Consider the following 22857-nt stretch of genomic DNA (forward strand, 5'->3'; position numbering starts at 1 on the left):
CCAGGGTCACACAGCTAGTACGTGTGAAGTGTTTGGTCTGAGGCCGGATTTGAACTCAGGTATTCCTGACTTCAGGGCTGGTGCTCTATCCGCTGCTCTACCTAGCTGCAACCCTATTCACTTTTTAAATTGAGAATTTAATCTCCATATATAAGGTAAAACATAAAGCTAGGAATTTCCACCATGTACGATTTTGCCCTTCCCTCCAAAAATATGTCAACTTTAACATATTACCTTATTTTTTCCTTTTCTTTCATTTTGATAACCCCATTGTTTCCACACACACATATCCATCACTGAAAGAAATATAGAATCCTTGTGTCAGATGTGCATAATCAAACAATACAAATTCAGCTGTTGACTAGGTCCAAAAAAAAATATGTATCATTCTGCACCTGAGTTCATCATCTCTCTGTCAGGAAGTGGGAACCATGTTTCATGAACAGCCCTCTGGAATTGTTTTTGGTCATTGCATTGGTCAGTTTCTAGTCTTGTATTGTTATTCTATAAAATACTCTCTTGGTTCTGCTTACTTTACTCTGCTTAAGTTTTTATATGTCATTCCAGGTTTGTCTGAACTGTTCCTTTCATCATTTCTTACTGTACACTAGTATTTCATTACATTTGTATACTATGATTTCTTCAGCCATTCCCCACTTAATGGGCAGACCCTCTTTCTAGTTTTTTGCCACTAAAAAAGGACTGAAGTTTCCTCTTTGATCTCTTTTGGGCAGTAGGTCTTGTGGTGACATCACTGAGTCAAAGAATAGGCATGGTTTAGTGATTTGGTGGGGTGGAGTGGTGTAATGGTTCCAAATTACTTTCCATTATAGGCCCGTACTCTTTGGCTTTTGACGATGGTTTTGACTGAGAGCTGGAACAGATCTTAAAGACCATCCAGCCTAGTCCCCTCATTACAGGTAAGGAAACTGGCCTCGAGAGGGTCAGTGCCTAACTGAGGCAAGATTTAAACCCAGGTCCTCTGATGCCAGAGCCAGTCATCTTCCACTTTACTATGATTCATCTCCTAGGAAGTATTTTCAACAGAGAAAGAATTATTGATCAGCTTGACAGCTTTGAAAGTTACGTATTAAATTTATTATGTACTTGAAAGGAAAAGCAAACTCTAGTACATATTTGCAATTTCATATCAAGGCTGTCCTTCCATATACTGCATATATAGAAATAAATGCTCATTTTGTTTGGTATTAAACTCAGAATTTAAAAAAAATATAAGGCAGGAAAAGCTTTGTTGCTTTGGACCAAGAGAAACATTTACTTGGAGTTTAGGAAGAGAGTCTAGTTGGGGGGAGGGTTGGGCTGTGACATTATATATCTTCTACAGGCCCTGCTTGACCCACAGGCTACTGCTGACTCCACGTTAGGGTACAGTTAGTTCCAGCACAACACACAGTGTCTTGGCACAGGAAGCAGAACATGGCAGGTTGAAACTGACTCCTTATAGCAACAGAATTTAGCTATCAAGTTGTGAGAGTCCCACTGCAGTCTCTGTCCTACATAGCCACCTGTTCCTTCTTTTTCTTTCAAAGTTTTTCATATGGCTGGTGATCTAGACCTAACAGGTTACTCTGCTGGTGTTGGGTTGGTGAATTGGCATGATGGGTGTTACAAGATGTCCTTTCAACTCTAAGCCCTGGAATTAAACCAGATTCTGTTTGGGGTCCCTGAGTTAGAATCATGGCTCTGTCTTGCAGAAATGCAGAAAGTTTGTGTGCTGCAGCAACTTTGATAGCATTCTTCCATAGTATTGATGAGGCAAGCCATGGACCTCTGCGGTATTTACCTTCAGACAGTAACAAGAGAAAGGCAGTAATCAGACTGGGCTTGTGTTCTGCTAATTTCCTTCTGCTGATGTTCTGAAGTGACTGTCTTCCTACCATTCATCCATACTGGTCCCAAGTTCTCTGTCCAGGAAGGCCAAACAAGGAACAGAGAGGTCTTTTTTCTGCTTTATGTTCCCAGGCAAAAAGAAAGCCGTTGTCTTTGGCGGTTCATTGCCAGGAAGAAATGGGCTATTTTTAGGAGGGAATGTTTGTTGAAGTTCCCTGGGTAACAACCCAGCCTGATGCACTCAGTGTGGGGAAGAAACCTGGCACCCTTGTTGCTACTGACAGGTCAGTTTTGCACTGACATTCATCTGGCCTTAGTGTCCTAGTTGTTCTTGGGTTGGCCAAATGGTTTCTATAGTCTTTATGTAGCTTCTGAGACAGACTGGGTTGCACTTGGATCTTTGGTCCAAAGAACACATTTATTTGATTTATCTGAGATGTGTTGCCCCTTTTCTGTGTTATGGGGTCTTGAATACAAATAGGAGTATACTACACTCATTAGCACTCTCTCTGAATCAGAGTGAGGAGTTCTATAAGCCTAGCCCTGTCTGGTCTACTCCTGAGGCCTACTTAATCTCCCTAGTGGCCTGAGTTTCACCAGTTCTTAGGCTTTTTTGCCTTTAGTGGATTCTTAAAGTAGGTGTGGCACCCTTTCTTCCAGTTTAACACTTCTAAAACTTCTATAGGACCCTTTGTTTATTTTGCCTAAGAGAGGGGAAATGGGAAGGTGGGCAGTGCCCAGGTAAGTGTACTTGACTGTCTGGGCTGTTCTAGAGCATCCTGAGTTTGGGGCTTTCCAAGGGCACCTAGGCCATTATGTATATACCATGAGTGAGTGAATACAGAAGTCCTTATCCTAAGCAGCTCCTGTGTGAGGAGGGGGTGCCCTTTGTAGAGGTAGGAGACTTAGACATAACAAACATGCTGGACATTGTTGCTTGTAATTTGAGCTAATACATTTCTTTTGTGTGGGGAAGGAGGGAGGGGAATTGGAGCTGTCTGTTGAGGAACTAGAACCTGTATATACACTAATGGAATTATTAATTTTTAAAAGTATTGAAGGTGGTATAATGGAAGGAATACTTAGGTTCAGTTGAAAAGACCTGAATTCTGGTCCTGTCTCCATCAGTTTTACTTCTTATATATGACCTTGGGCAACACCCTTTCTACCTCTCCAGTTTTTTAACACTTTACTTCCCTCCAAATACACTGTAAAATCCAGCTGTACTGGCTTATTTGCTATTCTTGGGACACAGCATTCCATCTACTAATTTTGTGTCTCAGCACTGGCTGCTCCCATGCTTGGAATGCTTCTTCTCTTTATGTCTAACTCTTAGCTTCCTTGGCTTCTCTCAAAACAGCTCAAATCTTACCTTACTTTTTTTCCCCCTTAATGATATATATTTTTTTCAATTACACGTAAAGATAGTTTTCAACATTCATTTTTGTAAAATTTAGAGTTCCAAAATTTTCTCTCTCCTTCCCTTCCCTCCCCCTTTCCCAAGATAGCAAGCAATCTGATGTAAGCCATGCATGTCCAATCATGTTTAACATTTCCACATTAGTCATGTTGTGAAAGAAGAATCAGAACAAAAGGGAAAAACCACAAGAAAGAAAAAACAAAAAACAAGTTATTTGATTTATCTGAACTGTTTATTCAGACTCCATAGTTCTTTCTCTGAAAGACAGGTCTTTTTGGAATTGTCTTGGATTGTTGTATTGCTGAGAAGAGCTAAGTGTATCATGGTTAATCATCGCACAATGTTGCTGTTGCTGTGTACAATGTTCTCCTGGTTCTGCTCACTTCACTCAGCATCAGTTCATGTAAGTTTTCCTAGGTTTTATAGAAATCTGCTTCCTCATCATTTCTTATAGAACAATAGTATTCCTTTACATTCATATACTACAACTTGTTTAGCCATTACCCAATTGAATGGCATCCCCTCAATTTCCAATTCTTTGCCACCACAGAATGAGCTGCTATAAATATTTTTGTATGTGCTGGTCTGTTGAGGTTTAGGGGTGCTGGGACCCCAACATCACCACATGTGGGTCCTGCCCAAAAGAATTTGACCCAAGCCTTCTTTCAGCCAAAAAAAGGTTTATTAAAGATCCATTATGTTAGCCAGACTCTTAAGGAATGTGAGCATCTGTGAGCTATTGGCTAGATTGTAAAAATCTGAGCTACAGTATAAGAATCTAGCCTTTGGCTAGATTATAAGAATAAAGACTATGGGAGGGATCTAGGAGTGGCCAGGTAGTTTGGGGTGACTGGAGGAGAGGTCTAAGGAAGATCTGAATGGGAGTGGCCAGTAAACTGGCGTGAACAGAACTCCTGGAACATGGACCACATGGCCAAGGGAGAATGGAGCCTAGCTAGGATTAAGGGTGGGAAATGGCGTGGGGGCTATAGGGAGGTAAGACAATGGAGGGCTAGGTTAGGTTAAGGGTAACCGAATTAGGAGATTGGGTATAGCCAGTAGGAAAGGCCAGTTGATAGAACTATAGCCTCAGGGGAACACCAGAGATTTGGCCATGTAGGAAAGTCTAGGGTTTTTCTTTTCTGAGGTCCAGATCCCAACCCCATCAGGCTTTTCCCCTTTTTTTAATGATTTCTTTGGGATATAGACCTAGTAGTGGTATTGTTGAGATTTAGGAGTTTAGACCCCAAAATCATGACACATGAGTCCTGTCTGAAAGAATTCGACCCAAGCCTTCTTTCAGCCAAAGACAAGGTTTATTAGAACATCTGTCATATTGGGCATACTCTCAAAGATTCTGAGCTCATGGCTAGATTTTAAGAATCTGAGCCTTGGCTAGACTCTTAAAGAATCTGAGCACCTTAATGGAGACAAGATGGACCTTATATACAAAAAGACTTTGGGTGGGATCCAGAAGTGGCCAAGTAGTGTGGGGTGACTGGAGGAGGAGCCTAAGGAGGATCTCGATGGGAAAAGCTGGGGTGAACAGAATGCCAGGGACCTTGGACCGCTGGGCCAAGGGACGATAGAGTCTGGATTGGATTAAGGATGGGAAGTGGCCAGGGGCAGTTGGGAGGTAACAGAACAGAATTGGGAGATGGGGCATAGCCGCAATGAAAGGCTATTTGATAGAATTATAGCCTCAGGTGATACACCAGAGATTTGACCAGGTGGGAAAGTCCAGAGTTTTTCCTTTTTGGGGTCCAGATCCCAAAGGCATGGTCTCTTCCTTTTAGGGCTTCAGATCCCATCCCCACCCTCTTCCCTTCCTTCTGAGGAACTTCTTAGTTTATACCTGTGTTAATGATTCTCAAATCTATCTCTCCTTCCCCAGTCTCTCTTCTGATCTCCTCTCTCACATCTCCAGTTGCTTGAACTGGGGCAGCTAGGTGGCGCAGTGGATAGAGCACCGGCCCTGGATTCAGGAGGACCTGAGTTCAAATCTGGCCTCAGACACATAACACTTACTAGCTGTGTGACCCTGGGCAAGTCACTTAACCCCATTGTCTAGCCAAAACAAAAAACCGAAAACAATTGTTGGAACTGGATATCTAGCAGACATCTTAAATTCATTGTGTTCAAAACTTATCTTTCTCCTTAAACCGTGCCCCCTTCCTGCCTTCCCTTTTGTTGCCTTCTATACCAGGCATCTTCCTGTTTCCTCAGGCTTGGAACTTAGGAGTCCACATCTCTCGAATACGCCCCTCTTCTCTCCTCTGACACTGCCCCGACTGTAGTGTGGGCCCTCATCATCTCACACATTGATTATTTTTTTAAAGAAAAAAATAATTAAATAATAAGATTAAACACTTAGACATTCATATTAAAAACATTTGACTAAGGTATTTTTGAAATATAAAAAAATAAGAATCTGACAAGTATTGATTAAAAATATAGTTTGAGAATTAGTGTACAAGGACAATAACTCATGGTCACCTCCCGTTACACGAAGAGGGAGAGTCCTGTGCCAGGACAGGCCAGATAACATAGCTGCAGAACCAATGAGGATGGGCTGAGGGTGCCCCAAATGATGAATTAGAAGTTGAGTGGTCATTTTGCCAGGGTATCCAGTGGTTACAAATAGGTTTTCATTAACTGTTGACCACCTAAATAAGTGGGCTCAATCCACATAGACAAGTCTCTTATCCTGCTGGACCGAGTAATATCCCAGATTAATCAGTTATTTCCTGAAACAGCTCCAACTTTGAAGGTGTTTCTTAAACATCAGTGTGCTGACCTTAAGGGCATCTGTTCAGATCAAGAGACAGGATAGCCTTCTGAGTAGTGAGATCATAGAACCTGATTATTCTGTTCTTCTCTGAAACCATCAATTTACAAGCTTCCTCAGGATGCCAGCAGACACTCCTTCCAGGAGAATGGAGAACAAAATGAGCTTTCTGATTCCCTTTTAAGTCCCAGAACTCTGCATGTATGATCATCTTTCACACTTGGAATTTCTTGGACTTATTTGGGGGTAAACACCAAATCATTTGTGTAATTTAAATGAGTTGCTAAAACCTTGTATTCCTTTTTATCCTTAAGATCTGAAGTGAATAGTCTCAACTTCCAATCAGCAACTGCAGTACAAAAACTGACCTCTGGAGGCAAAGCATGGTCCCTGGGCTCCAAGTGATGGCATCTACTCTGAATCCATGGTGAAACATTCTCAGTGTTCTATACTGAGTCCCATCCACTTCTGCCTCTTCCTGAAATGTATAAGTCCAACAACTACATAATTATTGCCACCATATGCGGTTTAGGTTGCTGTATTACCGTTCTTAAAGGGACTAAATTCCACTGCGTGAACATAGTCCCCACAATCCATGTTGTAGGCAGCATTTCAAGAGGAGTCTTACTTCATCTCCTGCGAAATGGAGATGATAAGAGCACCTATTTCCTGGGGGGGTGAAGTTACAGTGAGAAGGTGGCTGTCTGCAAATCTTGAGGGGGTAGGCTGTTATCAGTGAGGAGGAGGTAGAGAGGGAGAGGAAGAGGAGGAAAAAGTGAAGGAAGAAGAGGAGAGGAACATTCAGTTCCTCTGGTTTCCTGGCCCAACAGACACCATACCACTGGGAGAAGCATGAGATAATCCTACACCCTCACACCTTGATTTTTACGATAGCCTGCTGGTGGGTCTGCCTGTTTCAAGTCTCTCCCCACTCCAGTCCATCTTCTGTCCATTAAGGTGATTTTCCTAAATCTCAAATCCAATCATGTCATGGATATGCTCACCCCCAGTAAACACTAGTGGTTTCCTGTTGCCTGCAGGATCAAATACAAAATACTGTGGTATTTAAAGCCTCTTACCTTTCTAATCTTGCACCTTCCTTGCTTGCAAAATACTTCTTTGAACCAATAACACTGGCCTCCTGACGATTGTAGGAATAAGATATTCCATCTCTTGACTCTGGGCTTTTTCTCTTTTTAAGTCCCAGCAAAAATACCTTCTTCAACAGGAAGCTTTCCCTAACCCCCCTTGATTACAGCGCCTTCCCTCTGTTAATTATTTGTTATCTATCCATTATATATCTTGCTCTGTGTATGTGTGTGTGTTTGCTTGTTGTCTCCACCATTAGATTGTAATGTCTGAAGGCAGGGACTGTTTTTGGCAGCACTTAGCACAGTGCCTGGCACTTAATAAATATTGATTGATCTATCTAGTATGTACATAGTTATTTACATATTGTCTCCTTTATTGTGAGCTGTTTGTAGACAGAGACCATTTTTTTCCCTCTTTATATCTCTAGTGTTTAGAATAGTGCATGGCAGATAAATTTATCTGTATGGGTGACTTGAGGATCTGTATGTGCAGTCCCTGTCTATTTGCTGAGCTTCCATCTCATATCGCCAGTTACCTATTGTTCATTTCATGCTGGATATCCTGGAGATATCTCTAACTCCATATGTCTAAAACTTTGTTATCTTCATTATCTTCTCCCTCCACAAACCTCTCCCCTTCCAGACTTTCCTAATTCTTTCAAAGTCACCACCATCTTTTTAGTCTCCCAAGACCATAACCTGGTTATTATACTGGACTTCTCATTCTTCTTTCTCCTGGCATATCCAGTCAATTGCCAAATATTGCTATTTCCACCCTCACATTACTTGCATCAAATCTCTTCTCTGCAGTCATATAGGTACCAATTTAGCTGTCACCTAGATTATTGTAGCAGCCTCCTAAATGATCTTTCTGCTTCAAATCCATCCTTCATATAACTGCCAAAGTGATTTTTAAGTGTGGATCTGACCACAATCAATTGAAATGTCTTATCACCTCCAGGACTACATATAAACTCCTGTTTGGCTTTAAAAGGCCTATATTACCAGGTCCAATTTATCTTTCCAAACTCCTTAGAGATTACTTTCCCTCCCAGCCTCAAGCCAAACTGGCCTTCTCTTCCTCTTTGATGGCATTCCTATCTGCATGTTTTTGCACTGGCTGGCCCTTATACCTTGAATACATTATTTCACCTTTGTCTCAGAATCTCTCTCTTCATTTAAGATACAGTTCAAGCACCAACTTCTGTGTGAAGCCTTTCCTTATCCTCCCTAGTTGGACAGTATTGATCTCTATTAAAATCCCAGAATTTCATAGCTGAAAAGGATCTTAAGAGATGGTTTATCTCTAGCCTAACCTAAAACTGACTAAGCCAGAAATTACCTTTTGAAGCAGATTGTGTAATTTCTGGACAGCTCTAATAGGTAAATATGGCTTTAGAGAACATAGTATATTGGAAAGAACACAGAATTTGGAGTCAGGAGAGATCTGGGTTCAAGTACCACCTTCCACAATTACTAGATGTGACTAGGGGCAAGTGACTTAATAGCCCTTAATCTGTTTCCGCACCTTTTAAATGGGAGTAAGATCTATTTATGAGAACTGTTGAGGAGAAAATCCTATACATAAGACACTTTGCAATCCTTATGCCCCAACATAAATATCATTTATTTGAATGTGTATGTATGTCTGTGTCCATGATTGTATTGGGTAGGCAACTTTCCAGGAGGGAAACTCTCAATCTAGATCAGCAACTGTTCTGCAAAGTAGTCTTAGAAAATTACCTAGGTTTTGCTGATTCCCCCCCCCCTTCTTTAAAAAAAAATTTTTTTTAGATGAGATCTTTTTATATGGACTTTTCTGGGACAGGTGTAAGGAGGGATACAGGGACAAGTTTAGGCTTTATAAAAACAAAATATGGATACTGAGACACTAAGTGACGTGCTCAGGATCAGACAGCCAGTATATGTCAGAGCTGGGACTTGAACACCTTTCTTGCCAGAGGCTGGCTCTTAATAATAATAACAATAATGATATTGAGCCTAAATCTGCCTCCCTATAACTTGTATCCAGAACTGCTAGTTCTTTTCTCTGGGGCTAAGCAGATAAATCTGAGTCTTATGTTAGATAGCAGTTCTGATACATGAAGATAATTCATCTACCTCTCTTTGATACTCTTTTCTTTCATAGGGTAATTAATTATGAGGATTAAGATAGCATGTAAGGACTTTGTAAAGTATTATAGAAATGTTAGTTATTATTTAATATCAGTTATTATTAAATGAATTATTTCTGTCTTGAAAAGGTATTGCCAGTGTCTTATAGGATCCTCTGGGTGAGTGGAATAGCAGAAATAATTTCAGAGTACTTTTCATTGGCCTGCTGGAGTTCTATCTGGGATACTAGGAGCTGTACTTAATGAATGCTTGGAACATAGGGTCTCTCCACATTTGGTAGATGCTTAGCACACAAAGCCTCTGTTATGCATAAGTACTCTGAGCACAGAGCCGTATACATAGATGTTTCCAGAACAAGGTTTCCCTCATATTTAGTAGATGTCCGCAGCACAAGGCTCATGTAACAATGAGCCTCAAAGTACAGGGCCACCTTCTACATGGTAGGCACTCATGGTAGGCTGAAGGAAGAATACATACACCACAGTGATGCAGGTTGCCTTGCCTGGCCCTTTCCTCCCTGTTCTCATCTCTCCCTGCCCCACCCCCACCCCCCAGTGGGCTCCTTTAGGTCCTTAGGATTTAGGAATTGTTTAGGACCTGGGAAAAGGAGCAAAGTGAATTTAATTTGTGTCCCCTAGAGGGGATAAGGATACTTTAGACACTGTGGAAGTAATTTTGAGGAAGGCACCTTCAGGTTCTGATGAAAAAGATGTCACTTCTTGGGAGGTTGAGTGAAAAGCATTTAAGTGCTTTTGTGTTCAGTGCTTCTGAAAAGCATTTGTTAAGTGCATTTTGCTGAGCACTGGGAATGCAAATACAAAGGAAGACATTCCCTGTCCTCTAGGAGATTAGTTTTATATTGGGGAGTGGTGAGTTAGGAAGGCTGTTTTGGTCCCTGGAAGCACTGGAGTGGTGTGTGAAATCATGAGGTCATTGACCAGCATTTTCCTAAAGTGGTGGTGGAATGGATTTGATTATTGCTCCCCAAACTGGAGGTAGAAATTGGACAGATGAGCCAACGGCTCAAGAGTTCCCAAATCAAGTGGCTCAGCTCCTCCAGGGCACGGGCCATATCCATGGTGTATAGTGCATGACAGAAAGATGGTTGTGGTAATGATGGCTAACGTGTGCAGAAAAGCCCTGTGAAATTTCTTGGAGGTGGAAGTCCTTTAAGTGCTGAGCGCAAGTCTAGACAATGAACTTTAACGCTACTGTGGGAAGCTTATGTAAGGTGAGCTGGGAGAGAGGGCTCTGCTGTTTTCTGTTGCTGTTCTGTAGGCTGCCTAGTAAGATTCCCAGAGTATTAGAGTAGTGAGGTCACTTGCTTACACAATTCCATTCATAGCGACAGAAATCATGTGAGCCACAAGCTCTGTCGTGATTGGCTAGGGTGAGCTTAAAGCAGATTGGTTGTTTGGGGGGAGGGAAGGAAAGAACGTAGGTATGAGTGTTTTAAAGTACCCAGAGGCAGCGTTCATTCTGCCTGAGATGCAGTCTTGCATGTTTTTGGAGCTACTGATGTCTTGGCAAATATGCTTTAGGTTTTTGGTTGTAGTTGTGAGCAGCACCAAAAAAGAATTTTTTTCAGGAACTGTAGAGAAGCCAGGTGACATGAAGTGGTTTTGTTCAGAGGCTTTTCTGGCATTTCAGAGTCCTGCCTAGTTTGTGAGCCTTTTCTCAGAGTACCACAGTCTGAACTCTCATATCCAACAGCACCACAAATACTTTCAGCATCTAGGGAGAATTGAGCCTTTTACGGCTCAATTTTCTAGACATCAGAGAGTTTACTCATTTTAGTTTCATTATTCTAGCTACTATTATTGTGGTTGGGCTTTTCTCAAACACATTACATACTTCCCTGCCTTATTAGAATTTTCTTTTTTTAGTCATCAGCTTCTTCTGGCTTCTTCCTGTTAGTATACCTGCCTCTTTCCTTTCTTGATTAGTTGCTTTTAATCTGCCTAAACAAGCTTGTTAGGATTGTATGTAAAACTTGACTCCTGAGTGAGGGCCTGGGCATCTGCCTTAAGAGATGGTATAGTTCAACCTCTTTATTTTACACATGGGGAAACTGAAGCTCAGAAGTGAAGTGACCTCAGGACTCTCAAGAATTTAAACACGAGCTAATGTAATGATGCCTATATTTTGGGAGTGACCTCAACCTACTCAGTGGAACATCTGGAATTTAGAACCACCTGCTCTGCACTTAACCTGTGTGTTTCCTATAGGGTTTCTTTGTTCTCCTTGGCCCCAGCAAGGGCACGATTAGGGATGTTAGGTAGAAGTTGCAAAGATTGGTAGATTTTAGGCTCCTTATAAAGAAAAAAGCTCCCAAGAATTATGGCTGCCTTTGGGTATAGAGGGCTCATATTCAGTTTTTTTATGTAGAGGTTAGGTAGCTACTTGTTGGAGATATTAGTATACAGAATTCTTCAGATGGGAGTCAAACTAGATGACATCCAGTTTTCTTTCACTTCTGTAATTTGCTCAAGGTCATACTGATAGTGCCCAGGCCAAAACTATAGAGTCTGCTGACTCTTAGGACAGTTCATGTTCTCCAGCTGGACTTTAAGAACTTGGAATATTTATTTCCATTTGGGGAGGGGAGCTATTCAGCATTCTTTTCCTTTTAGTTTCTCATGTCCTGCTGCATCCTGGATAAGGGAAGCTGTTTCATAGCTGAATTCCCAGTAGAGATTGGTGGTACAATGGTTAGAGCTCAGTACCTAGAATCAGACCTGATTTAAAATCCATATTAGGAGAATGGACATATCACATATCCAAATCCATACTTACAGTGACAGTGTGATCTTGGGCAGCTCACTTAATTTCTACCTCAATCAGTAAACATTAAAAAAAAATTTGCTGTGTGTCAGGCACTGTACTAAGAGCCAGGGATCCAAAAAGGAGAACGACAGTCTTTAAGGGGCTCATGATCTAATGGGGGATTCAGCATGCAAACAAATATTTGAAAAGTACATGCATTATATAAATAGGAAGTAATTAGCAGAGGGAAGGCACTAGAATTAAGAGGGGTTGGCAAAAGCTTCTTGTAAAGTACAAGATTTTAGTTGGGACTTAAAGGAAATCAGGAAGGGAGAGCATTCCAGGAATGAGAGACAGCCAGAGAAAATGCCCATAGCCAAGAGATGGAATGTTTTGTTTGTGGAACAACAAGGAAGCCAACGTCACTGGATCACATGTTTCGGAGTAGGGTGTAAGGAGACTGGAAAAGTAGAAGGGTGCTAGGTTATGAAGGGCTTTGAATACCAAACAGGATTTTGCGTTTGATCCAGGAGGTAATAGGGAGCCACTAGAGTTTTTTGAGGACACTTAGTCTCTCCTGCTCTTTAGGAAAATCACTTTGGTAGATAAATGGAGGATGGGATTGTATTGGGTAGAGACTTGAGGCAGGCAGACCCACCAGTAGACTATTGTAATAGTCTAGGCATGAGTTGATGAGAGCCTGCCACCATAGTGGTAGCAGTATCAGAGGAGAGAAGGGGGAATGTATTCGAATATACCTGCCTCAGTTTCCTCATAAGGAGAAATGGAATCTATCTCCAAGAGGTTATTATGAGAATAAAATGAGATGCTATTTGTAAAGCTCTTTGCAAACCTTAAGTTTGCAAACTATCACAGCGGACTGCCAGATTGTCATTTTTCTCTGTTGTGAGGCTACCATTCTGAATAGAGTAGACATTCAACTCAATAAGTGTTAAGTGCCTGCCATACCCTGGTTACTATGCTGGAGACATAAAAGACAAAAATGAAAGCAGCTCCTGCCCTCAAAGAGTTTACATTCTGCTTGGGGTAGGAGGATAGCTGGTAGTGGATGACAGCAGATACATAGATTAGGAACTACAAAAAGCACACAAAATAAATCCAAAGTGCTTTCAGCATTACCAACTGAAGAAGTATGGAAAGACCTGTTAGAGGACCTCTGGGTTCTATATATTTGTCTGGACTCATCATAGACACTCAGCTCCTTGAGGGCAGGAGACCTTTCATGTTTCCCTTGGCACACACTGGGCACATAGTAGGCGTGCCGTTGAGGTTGGTTGCATGCGTATGAAGTTGGAGTCCTGTCCACAAAACTTAGAGGAAAATCCTGAGATAAGAAGGGGAAGGGAGAAGAAAGCACAGTGACAGGTACTTTTAGCATGTTTGATGAATTGAAAGGGTATTTGGCTCCCAGAAAGTTTGGTCTAAGACATTTTTACCATATATCCTATGAACTGAGACACAAGGAAAATGAAAACTTTGGCAACGGTTGCCAAATAATAAGTTATCCCCCAAATCTTTCTGCTTTCTGCTGGGGAAACTGACTAATGCAGAAGAGACCCAAGCTGTTCAGTCTTCTTTCCATTTCTGCCATGAACTCCATAAGAAGGTGAGGAAGTCTCCTTGGCAGGGCATCTTCACATTTATGTGGTTTAAGTGTACATTGGTCTGGTATGACTGCCAAAATGCATGGCACGTTTTCTTGGATCCTTTCCAATTGTGACCTTAAGTATTTCATATCTATACATCTGTGAGTAGTTTGTGTTTACTTTGGTTTTGAGCATTCTTTCTTCTAATGAGGTTCTTATAAATCAGATCTCCAGAACCCTGAATAGGCCTATTATAGAATGAGTAGCGTTGAGCTCCATAGAATTGAGGGAAACTAGGCTTCTCCATGTGTTTTTCCTCAAGCCCCTTCCAGACTTCGTTGCATCAGATCTGAAGATGGGGAAAAATGCTGAATTGTTCATTTGTTTTAGTGGGAAAGGAAGGAATTATGAAGTGTGAAGCTAATTGGAGACTAATGGGAATCACAGAATAAACAGGTTGGGGTGCTCGGATCTAGGGCATGGTGTTTGAACGGCCAGGAGACAGTCAGACTCCACTGAGCTCATCTTGTATAATGGGCTTGGTATTTATACACACCTTCAGTTCTTTGGAACAGGTGCAGCCAGGATGCTGGGTTAACCAAGGGAAGATAATTTAAAATCTAGGTCAGGAAAGGCAAACCTACATGAGGCATGTGTTTACTTAGATTCCAGGTACCTGTGTAGATTTGTACAAGGCATCTTGGGAGGAGCTAGTAGTATTGAGCTGATTCTCTGTCTGTATAAGCTATATTACTTGCAGGTTGATCAACTGTGCCATGGTTTCTAGACATTAACATATTAGTTTGTCTTTGATATTTTTCTTCTTCACCTGAAGCTTTGTTTTCATGTATTATTCAGTCATTGGAGAGGATTTTTATGGAGAATGCCATCTAAGCCCAGTAGATGAGCCTTGCACTTTGCTTGCTTGTGTCATGGAAATCCAGGGAGGGGGTATTTTTACCCTCTCTTATACACCTTGGGAACAAATTTTTAAGCAAAAGCATAATTCAGTACTTGAATAAACAAGATACTGTATCGATTTAATCATTACTTTCAATAAAGGTAGTCATAAATTTCTTTTAAAAAAACTTTAGTTGTAGTGGAAATGACTGCAGGGCATACATAAATTGCTAATTTTCTTTTCATATTACTAAAACACCCCTCATATTAGAACTCATTCTCTTCTCCCTTCTTTCTCCTTGTAGTCACAGAAGTCTAGTTTTCCACCTGGAGATAGTATGTTCTCATTCCTCTTTCTGACGTGAATGAACAGGAGGGAGATTAGGCATGTTGTTTACTTCTTATACACTTCCAAGTCCTTCAGATCTCTCTCTACCACTTTTATTCATTTACCTCTCCTCCTTTAAGGTCCATTTGATTTAAATGTCATCTTCTCCAGATCCTAGTGCATCTTATCTGTTGAGTTCCACACGTCATTCTCTCATCTTTGCCAAATGAGTTATTTGTAAAGTGGTTAGCATAGTGCCTGGCACATAATAGGCACTCAATTCTTTATTTCTTCTCCCTTCCCCTTCTTATCTCAGGATTTTCCCCTGTACCTCAAATGCAGCCTTTATGGTTGGTGACTTTAACTTCCATGTTGTTGTCCCCTCAAATGCTCTTGCTTCCCTGTTCATCTCTCCTCAGCTTCTGATGATCTGTATCTTTACTTTACCCTAGCCACCCCAAGGGGGTGGTCATGTGCTTGATCTTATCACTCACAAGCATTCAACCTCCACAATTCATAACTCTGAAATCCCTTTTATCTGACCCAAACCCCTTGTTCTTCAAGCTTGTTGTGCCCTTTCTCTGGCAACTTCCTGTCACTCCACTCTTCCCTACATTCCCAGGCTACCACCCTTGCTCTGGCCTCACTTCCCTTTAAAATCTCAACCCTTTACTTAACCAGTTCAATTTTACACTGCCTAATCCTTGAATCTCTTACTCCATGGACCCATGGCTATCCCATCTCTTTCCAGAGTCTAACCTTAGATTACTGCTACCATCTTATTGCATTTTCTGCTTACTCCTACTTGTCTGCTTAGGGGAGAAATCACACAACTGTGTTGACTGGATTTGCTACAAAGTTGTTATTTAGTCTTCATCTGTATAGTTACACCCTAATGCACTGTATTTCTGGGCTGTTCCAAACTTTCTCTTAAGCCTCCATTCTTCCCTTGTCCCCCATCCCAAGCAGAAGAGCTCATCTTACACTTTACAAGAAAAAATCAAGGCCTTCTGCCAAGAGCTTCTTTTCTTTTGCAATTCCATACTTAAAACAATCTCAGCAGCATCTCCAATATTTTCCTTTGCTCCAAACTCAGAAGATAAGGTGTCCCAATTCCCTGGAAATGCCCTGTACTTGCCATTTTTTTGGTATCCCCTACAGGAGCTTGCTTTTTCTCCCCAATTTTCACTCTCCTTTTGCACTGCATTGCTCCTTGCTACCTATAGATCTTTTTGGATCTTCCCCATCCTTAAATAAAACAATCTTCACTTGACCTTACTGTCCCTTCAAGCTGTCCTCCTGTATCACTCCTCCTTTCGCAGCTAAGATTCTAGAAAAAGCTATCAGTATTCATTTGCCTTCAGTTTCTTACCTACTTATAATTTGACTTATGATCCCTGCCACTTAACCACTCTCTCCAAGGTTACTGATGAGCTTTTTATTATTGTTAAATCCACCATTTTCTCAGCTCTCATACATCTTGATTTCTCTCAAGCTTTTGGCATTGTTGACCATATCCTCTTCCTGGAGACTCTCTCTTCCCTGGGTTTGGGGTTTTTTTTGTTTGTTTGTTTGTTTGTTTGTTTGTTTTCCGCACTGCTTTGCTGTGGTTCTCACCTAGGCAGCTAGGGGCTAGAGTCAGGAAAACCTGAGTTTCAGTATGACAATAGACACTAGCCATGTAACCTTGGGCAAGTCAACTGTAAAATGGGGATAATATCAGCACCTGCCTCCCAGGGTGGTTGTGAGGGTCAAATGAGATAATATCTACAAAGCTTTAGCCCAATGCCTGTCACATAGTAGGTGCCTAATAAATGCTTGTTTTCTTCCTTCTTTCTCTTCCTACTTGTCAGGACCAGTTCTTCATGATCTCCTTTTTAGAGTCATCAACCTTGTCCTGCTCCCATGTGTCGGTGTACTCCCCTGCTCTATTTGAAACCCTCTAGGTGATCTCATCAGCTCCTTAGATTCAGCTATCATTCTTAGTCATCATCTCTTATGGATTCAGCTACAATCTCTATACTGAAGACTCCCAAATCCCAGCCCTTAACTTTATCCTGACCTCCAGTACTGTATCTCCAGTGGCTTCCTGGATAGCTATCTTGCTTAATAAATGTCTGTTGATTGATTGATCTCTACTTGGATTGTTCCACAGGCATCTCAAATTCAAAATGTCCAAAACAACTTCTTACCTTCTCCCAGATTCCCTAATTCTGTTGAGGGCACCACCATTTTTCCAATCCCTCAGATTCAGAACCAGAGTCATTATCAGCTCTTCTTTCTAGCACCCCTCCCCACCACATTCGATCGCTTCTCCAGTGAAAAGTAAGCTTGTTCAGCATAAGGATTTATACATGGGGATTGGAGCAGGGATTGGGAAAGCTGACTGTGATGTAATCTTGAGAGCTGCTGGTGAGAGACTACATCTGCCAATACAGATCTGCAGCTATCTTGAGCCCTCACTGAGAGCCCAAGCAGCTCCTATACAAACCTTCTTGTGAGCAGGAGTGGTTTCGTTTTTGGTTTTGTATCCCTGCTGGCCAGCGAGGTACCTGTTAGGTAGTAATTGAATTGAAGCCAGGATTTCCAGTTGTGGAATAAGAATCTAGATGAATTGTACGTTCTTTTCCAGCTAAGATCCTAGGTGGTTCTTGGCCCATGGCTGGCCAGAGCCCTAGAAGACAACAGGTCCAAGAAGGCCAAGCTTTGGACAGATCTGGGAGCTACACAGATGAGAATCAAGAACAGTTAGCAAAGGGGCCAGAGCAATTCACTTCTGCACCAACCTTCTTTACAGATCAAAGATAAGCTAGTCTGAGGAAAGGCAGACACTATTACCAAAGTTGGGAGTGGAATTCAGATTCCAGAAGGCACATATCCTTTAAAGTACTTATAGAAATGAACCTCAAACATTCAAGGAGACCAGGTCTAGTAATTCAACATCCTTCCTTTATGAAAAGCAAGATTCTCTGGTGACATCTATAATAACAAGCATTCATTGTCTGCTATGTGCAGAGCACTGTGCTGGGTACTATGGTTACAAATACAGATCTTGCCTTCAAGGAGCTTGCTTTCTATAGGCTGTTGAAACATATATAGTAAATGTAGGTTTTCTACTGTGACTGGGTGTAGTGGAGAGGGAAACTCAACAAATGGAGGAATCAGGAAAAGTCTTTTGAAGGAAGTGGCGCTTCAAGAGTTCTAGTAGGCAGAGGTGAGAAGGGAGAGTATCGCACATGGGAGATTAGTTATGGGGAGTAAATAGGCCCATTTTTCTAGAGCTTAGCATGAGTAAAAGGTATTAACATAATAATCAGCCTAGAAAGATAGACTGGAACCAGACAGTGAAGGGCTTTAACTTTCAGACATAGGGGTTGGTTTGTATTTTATTCTAAAAATGCTTGGGAGGCACTGCAGCTTCTTGAGCAGGAGTGGTTTGTTACAAACTGCTTTAGGAATATGAGAGTTTGGCAGGTGTGAAGAATGGTTACACATGTGCATGAGCTTTACCACTCCTTGTGTGCTCTGTAATTTCATTTGTTTTCATACCCTTCCACATAAAAACCAGCAGCCAGTATTTTTTGTTGTGTGGTTAATATTAGTAGCAATTCTGGGCGGAAAGCAAATATATACTACTATCTCACTGGAAGGTCCAAAGGTAATAATTCTCCCTGGAATTCAAAAATACTTTGGAGGCATTTTGTGATAGTATTCTCAAATCAGATCAGGTTGATGATGAGAAAGATTTTCAAGTTAATTAAAAATCTTGGAATGGGAGTCCTTTACCTGTGTACTAATGCTTTTACAACATCTCCTTCCCTGTAATGGGTTTCCTGTTCTATCACTCTTACAGTTAGTAGTGCAGTAGTGCATAAGGGAATAATACCATTGCCCTCTAATTTAATGAGTGGAGATTTATACCAGAGGGCACACTATTCCATCTGTCTTGACCCATGGTAATTTTTAGGTGCCTCTCAGCCCTTTTTGACCTTAATTAAGTGGTCTCTGAACCTCGTATGGGGGTCCCCACCACCTCTGCATTTCTTCTTATCCTCTCCTGACACTGTATATCTGTTACACAGATAAGTAACATAAGGTAGCTTTGAAGCATTTTTCACTGACACATGTGTTCCTAGTATTGTGTATTGTGAGGTAGCAAAAGGCTCTTTTAAGAAATAAGTATGGGGAGGGGATGGCATATTTGCAGATACATAATTCAAGGTGGTGGCAAAGAGAATGCCCCAGAACTCAGGGGAAGTTTTCTGTAAGAAAAGTGGAAACCTGCATAGTTAGATGGATCTGTCAAAGTGCCAGAAGCAAAAGAAAGGTGGCAGTATTGATAGCCTGCTGACCTAGGCCAGATCTTAGGTACCTCTCCCTTCTCCAGCCAGGGGCTTCTCAATTTCAGAGGTGTTTAGTTCTGTTTATTTCATTAGGACTGTGTAATTCTTGATGGGGAGTTCTTTTGCTGACATCCTCTGTCCTCATGATACTTCTCTATGCGGCCCTGCTCTAGGAGGAACCAGATGTTAGAAGGGATTTTGTTAGAAAGGAAAGACTGGTTTTGTTTTGTTTTGTTTTGTTTTTTTACAGGGGTGAGGAGTTGGGGGGGGTAGGGATGTGAGTGAACTTACTACAATTAAAAGGAGCATTTAATATATAAATAAAAACAAAATAAAACCTCTGTAGTCATTTGGGCTTTAAAAGTCAGATTAATTTGAACTGTAGCTGCCCCTTAGCTGGCTCTTGCTTTTTCCCATCTGTTGGCTGTCACTGAACAATTTTAGGTTTCCTCAGCTGCCTAACAAGTTTTCTGGCCAATAATGAGGCAATGGAAAGTTGCACAGGAAAGAAGTTATCAGGCTAATCAGCTTTTCCTGCTGAAGAAACTGGAGCCTTTGGATTAGCCATGGATACCAGTGAACCGGGCTATTCCTGTCTATTCCTTTTGAGTTGAAGGGATGTTGGAGATCCTTCCTTCCCTATGATACCTGTTGTTGGGGAGACAAAAGGGAAGGAGGAATGGAAGTGGAAACATTGTTGGAGAAAGGTGGAATGCAGACTTGATAGCCAACTTGGGTTGCCTTTGTTTTAGTCTTCATTGTTTAGCTCATATGTATGTTAGGTTGAAATCTAATGAAATGAAATGCCTTTCATGTATTATAAGTTGTCTTTTTACAAAACTATCACAAAATGTCCTTTCAATAGTAAAAGGCCCAATTCAAATCCTGTATAGTACCTATAGAAAAATCTAGTTCAGGAATAGAATACCATATACTGTAACTTGGCAACATATTTCTGTTCCAGTTACTCTTTTGGAATTGCTTTCTTAGAAGTCATCAATGACACGACCACCAAATATAAGACTTTTTTTTTTTTTAAAGAGTCCTTTACCACTGAAGTACCTAACAGTGCCGACCACAGTTTTTTTCTGAAGCTGTCTTCTTTACTTTGTGTTCGGGATATTGTACTCTGTTGTTTAATAATAGTTACATGTATTTAGTAATTCTTAAGTTTCCAGAGAATTTTCCTCACAACAATTCTCTGAGCTGGGTGGTGGGCATTATCCCCATTTAAGGAAATTGGTAAGGAAATTGAGACACTGAGAGACTAAGTTACTTGCCCGTGGTCTAACAGCTAGTGAGTATTATATAAGGATCAATTGAAGAAACTGGAGATGCTTAATTTGAAGAAGAATAGACCCAGGTGACATGGTAATTGTCTTTAGGTCTTCAAAGGCCTCTTGTGGAGAAAAAGAGTTGTATATTTCTATTACAGGACTCCAGAGGACAAAAGTAGTAGCAATGGATAGAAGTTACAAAGAAGCAGACTTTGGCTTTTGACATAAGGAAAAACTTCTTAACTTTTAGAACTTTCTCAAAGTAGAAGAGGCTACTTCAGGGGTGGTAGGTTCCTCCTTACCCTAAAGCTCTTCAGGCAAAGACTGGATAACTGTTTGTTGGTTATGTTGTAAAGGGGATAATTTTCCAGTTACAAGTTAGACTACTTTGCCTCCTAAGTCCCTTCTGCCTCCCAAATTCTGTCGTTTGACCCCACATGGCTCAGCAGAGTTTATTGGCGTTGTTGAGGGGATCTTCCTTGAGAAATGGTATGGTTACCTCTCTTTTGAGGTACCAAATGGCTAAAAGAAGGGGGTCCTTGTGGGGAGATGGTCTACCTTTTGTGTAAAGCTTAGCCAGTACATATGCCTTGGAAGAAACTGGACTGCCAGAAGCATAGCAGTTTGGGTGAAGTTTTATTTCAACCTCTGTTCTATTTCCCAGGCAGTCAGCATAATTTTGGGTGGAAAATTCTCTCTTCATAAGGAATCAACAAGTATTAATTTAAGTGTCTGCTGTATGTCAGGAACTGTGCTAGATGCCCAACATATAGCATATACAAATACAAACAGAAAGACTGAAACAGTCCCTCCCAAGGAGTTTACATTCTAACAAGGGAATCAAGTTGAGAAGGTCTAATGGTTAATGGAATCTTTTTGCTTACTTTACTAAAGAATAGTACTATTTTTGTTTTGGAGAAAATGCATAAAGAAGCCATGCCAATTTCCTAAAGCCTGCCCATTCATACCTGGGGACCATGGACCCTGCTGATGGCTGCTTCCTTAATTGCTGGCAGATAGTGTAAGAGGAAGTAAACTTCCTCTGGAGTCACTTTACTGAGTGAAGACAGTCATTTTGTACCTGTCTTTGGAGACTGCCCTATCCACAGTAGTGCCCTCTGAGCCCACGCCAGCCTGAATCAGGCCATGATGCTGGTTTTGTACTGTGTTGGTTCCTGTGCGCACACGGGGGCTTCGTGGGAGGAGTTGGAGGAAGCGCCTGCGCGCATGCATTTGTGTATGGGTACCCACCAGGTCTATGAAGCTCCATTTCCCTTTCCTTCTTCACAGTGTACTAATGGTCACTTGATGTGCGCTGGCTGTTTTATCCACCTACTAGCAGATGCCCGGCTGAAGGAGGAACAGGCCACATGCCCCAATTGTCGTTGTGAGATCAGTAAGAGCCTCTGCTGCCGAAACCTGGCTGTGGAAAAAGCAGTGAGTGAGCTGCCGTCAGAGTGCGGCTTCTGCATGCGCCAGTTCCCCCGCTCCCTCCTGGAGAGGCATCAGAAAGAGGAGTGCCAGGACAGGTAAAGCGCCCCCTGTGGCTGCTCTCTGCCCCTCCCTTCCTACCTTCCTTCCCCTTCGCAGGAAGTCATAGCCCTATTGGAGATGGGCTCTCTCGTTCCCTGGCTTTGCCACTTATTAGCTGTCTGACCTTGGGAAAGTCACTCTACTTCAGATTCTCAGTCTTTTCACCTATAAAATGGAGATGAACTTACACATTCCACTTCCCAGAGCTGTTGTAAGGAAAGACTTTGTAACCTTAAGGTGTTAGAATTATTTTTGTCGTTCCTCTGCAGTGGTGAACTCTGGCAACGTTGACTGGGCACCCTGTGAAAGTTAGGATGCAGGCCTTTGTTTCTTTTCCCTCATATCTCCAGGAAGGAGCCCCATAGGGCAGGCTTTTCACCCTTGGGCTTAGGCCCTATTGCTCTCCTGGAGAGTCTAACTTGATCTCTGCTCAGTGTTGCTATGTTTTTTTTGTTTTTTATTTAGGATGGGTGATGCTATTTGGACAAGTTTGGCTCTGAAGTCTGGTAGTTGGCCTTATAGCAGTAGTGAGGGGACTAGAGTCCTGGGCCCTGGCAGCCAAGAGGCTGTTAATTGAGTCACTTCTGGAATCCAGCCATTGGTCAGCTTGCCTTCCCAGATGAGAGAGTTGACAGTGAGTTTGAGATACTGAGAATTGCCTTTTCTACCTGGAATTGGAGAGAGACTTCTTCACACAAGACTCCTCATTAGCATTGTCTTCCCTGGAGTACTAGACCAGGCCTGATTTAACCAAGTAAAGCATTTCCAAAAGGGTCCAGATCTGCCCAAAATTCTTCCCAATGATTGATGTAGTCCT

General features: G+C 41.7%; 1 protein-coding gene and 1 pseudogene across 1 annotated transcript in view; one reads left to right on the forward strand and one right to left on the reverse strand.

Annotated features, from left to right (window-relative positions):
- The window catches only part of ZFTRAF1 (zinc finger TRAF-type and ring finger containing 1), a 41616-nt gene that overhangs the window by 11899 nt on the left and 6860 nt on the right, over positions 1-22857 (forward strand). Inside the window, exon 2 of the mRNA XM_020995427.2 lies at positions 21798-22036. Within this exon, the coding sequence (XP_020851086.1) occupies positions 21798-22036 (239 nt within the window). The remainder of the gene's footprint in view (positions 1-21797; positions 22037-22857) is intronic.
- LOC110214100 (nucleoporin Nup37 pseudogene) lies at positions 4233-6692 on the reverse strand (annotated as a pseudogene).

Source organism: Phascolarctos cinereus, unplaced genomic scaffold (genome assembly GCF_003287225.1).
Source record: "Phascolarctos cinereus isolate Bilbo 61053 unplaced genomic scaffold, phaCin_HiC Scaffold_4;HRSCAF=312, whole genome shotgun sequence".
Taxonomy (NCBI): Eukaryota; Metazoa; Chordata; class Mammalia; order Diprotodontia; family Phascolarctidae; genus Phascolarctos; species Phascolarctos cinereus.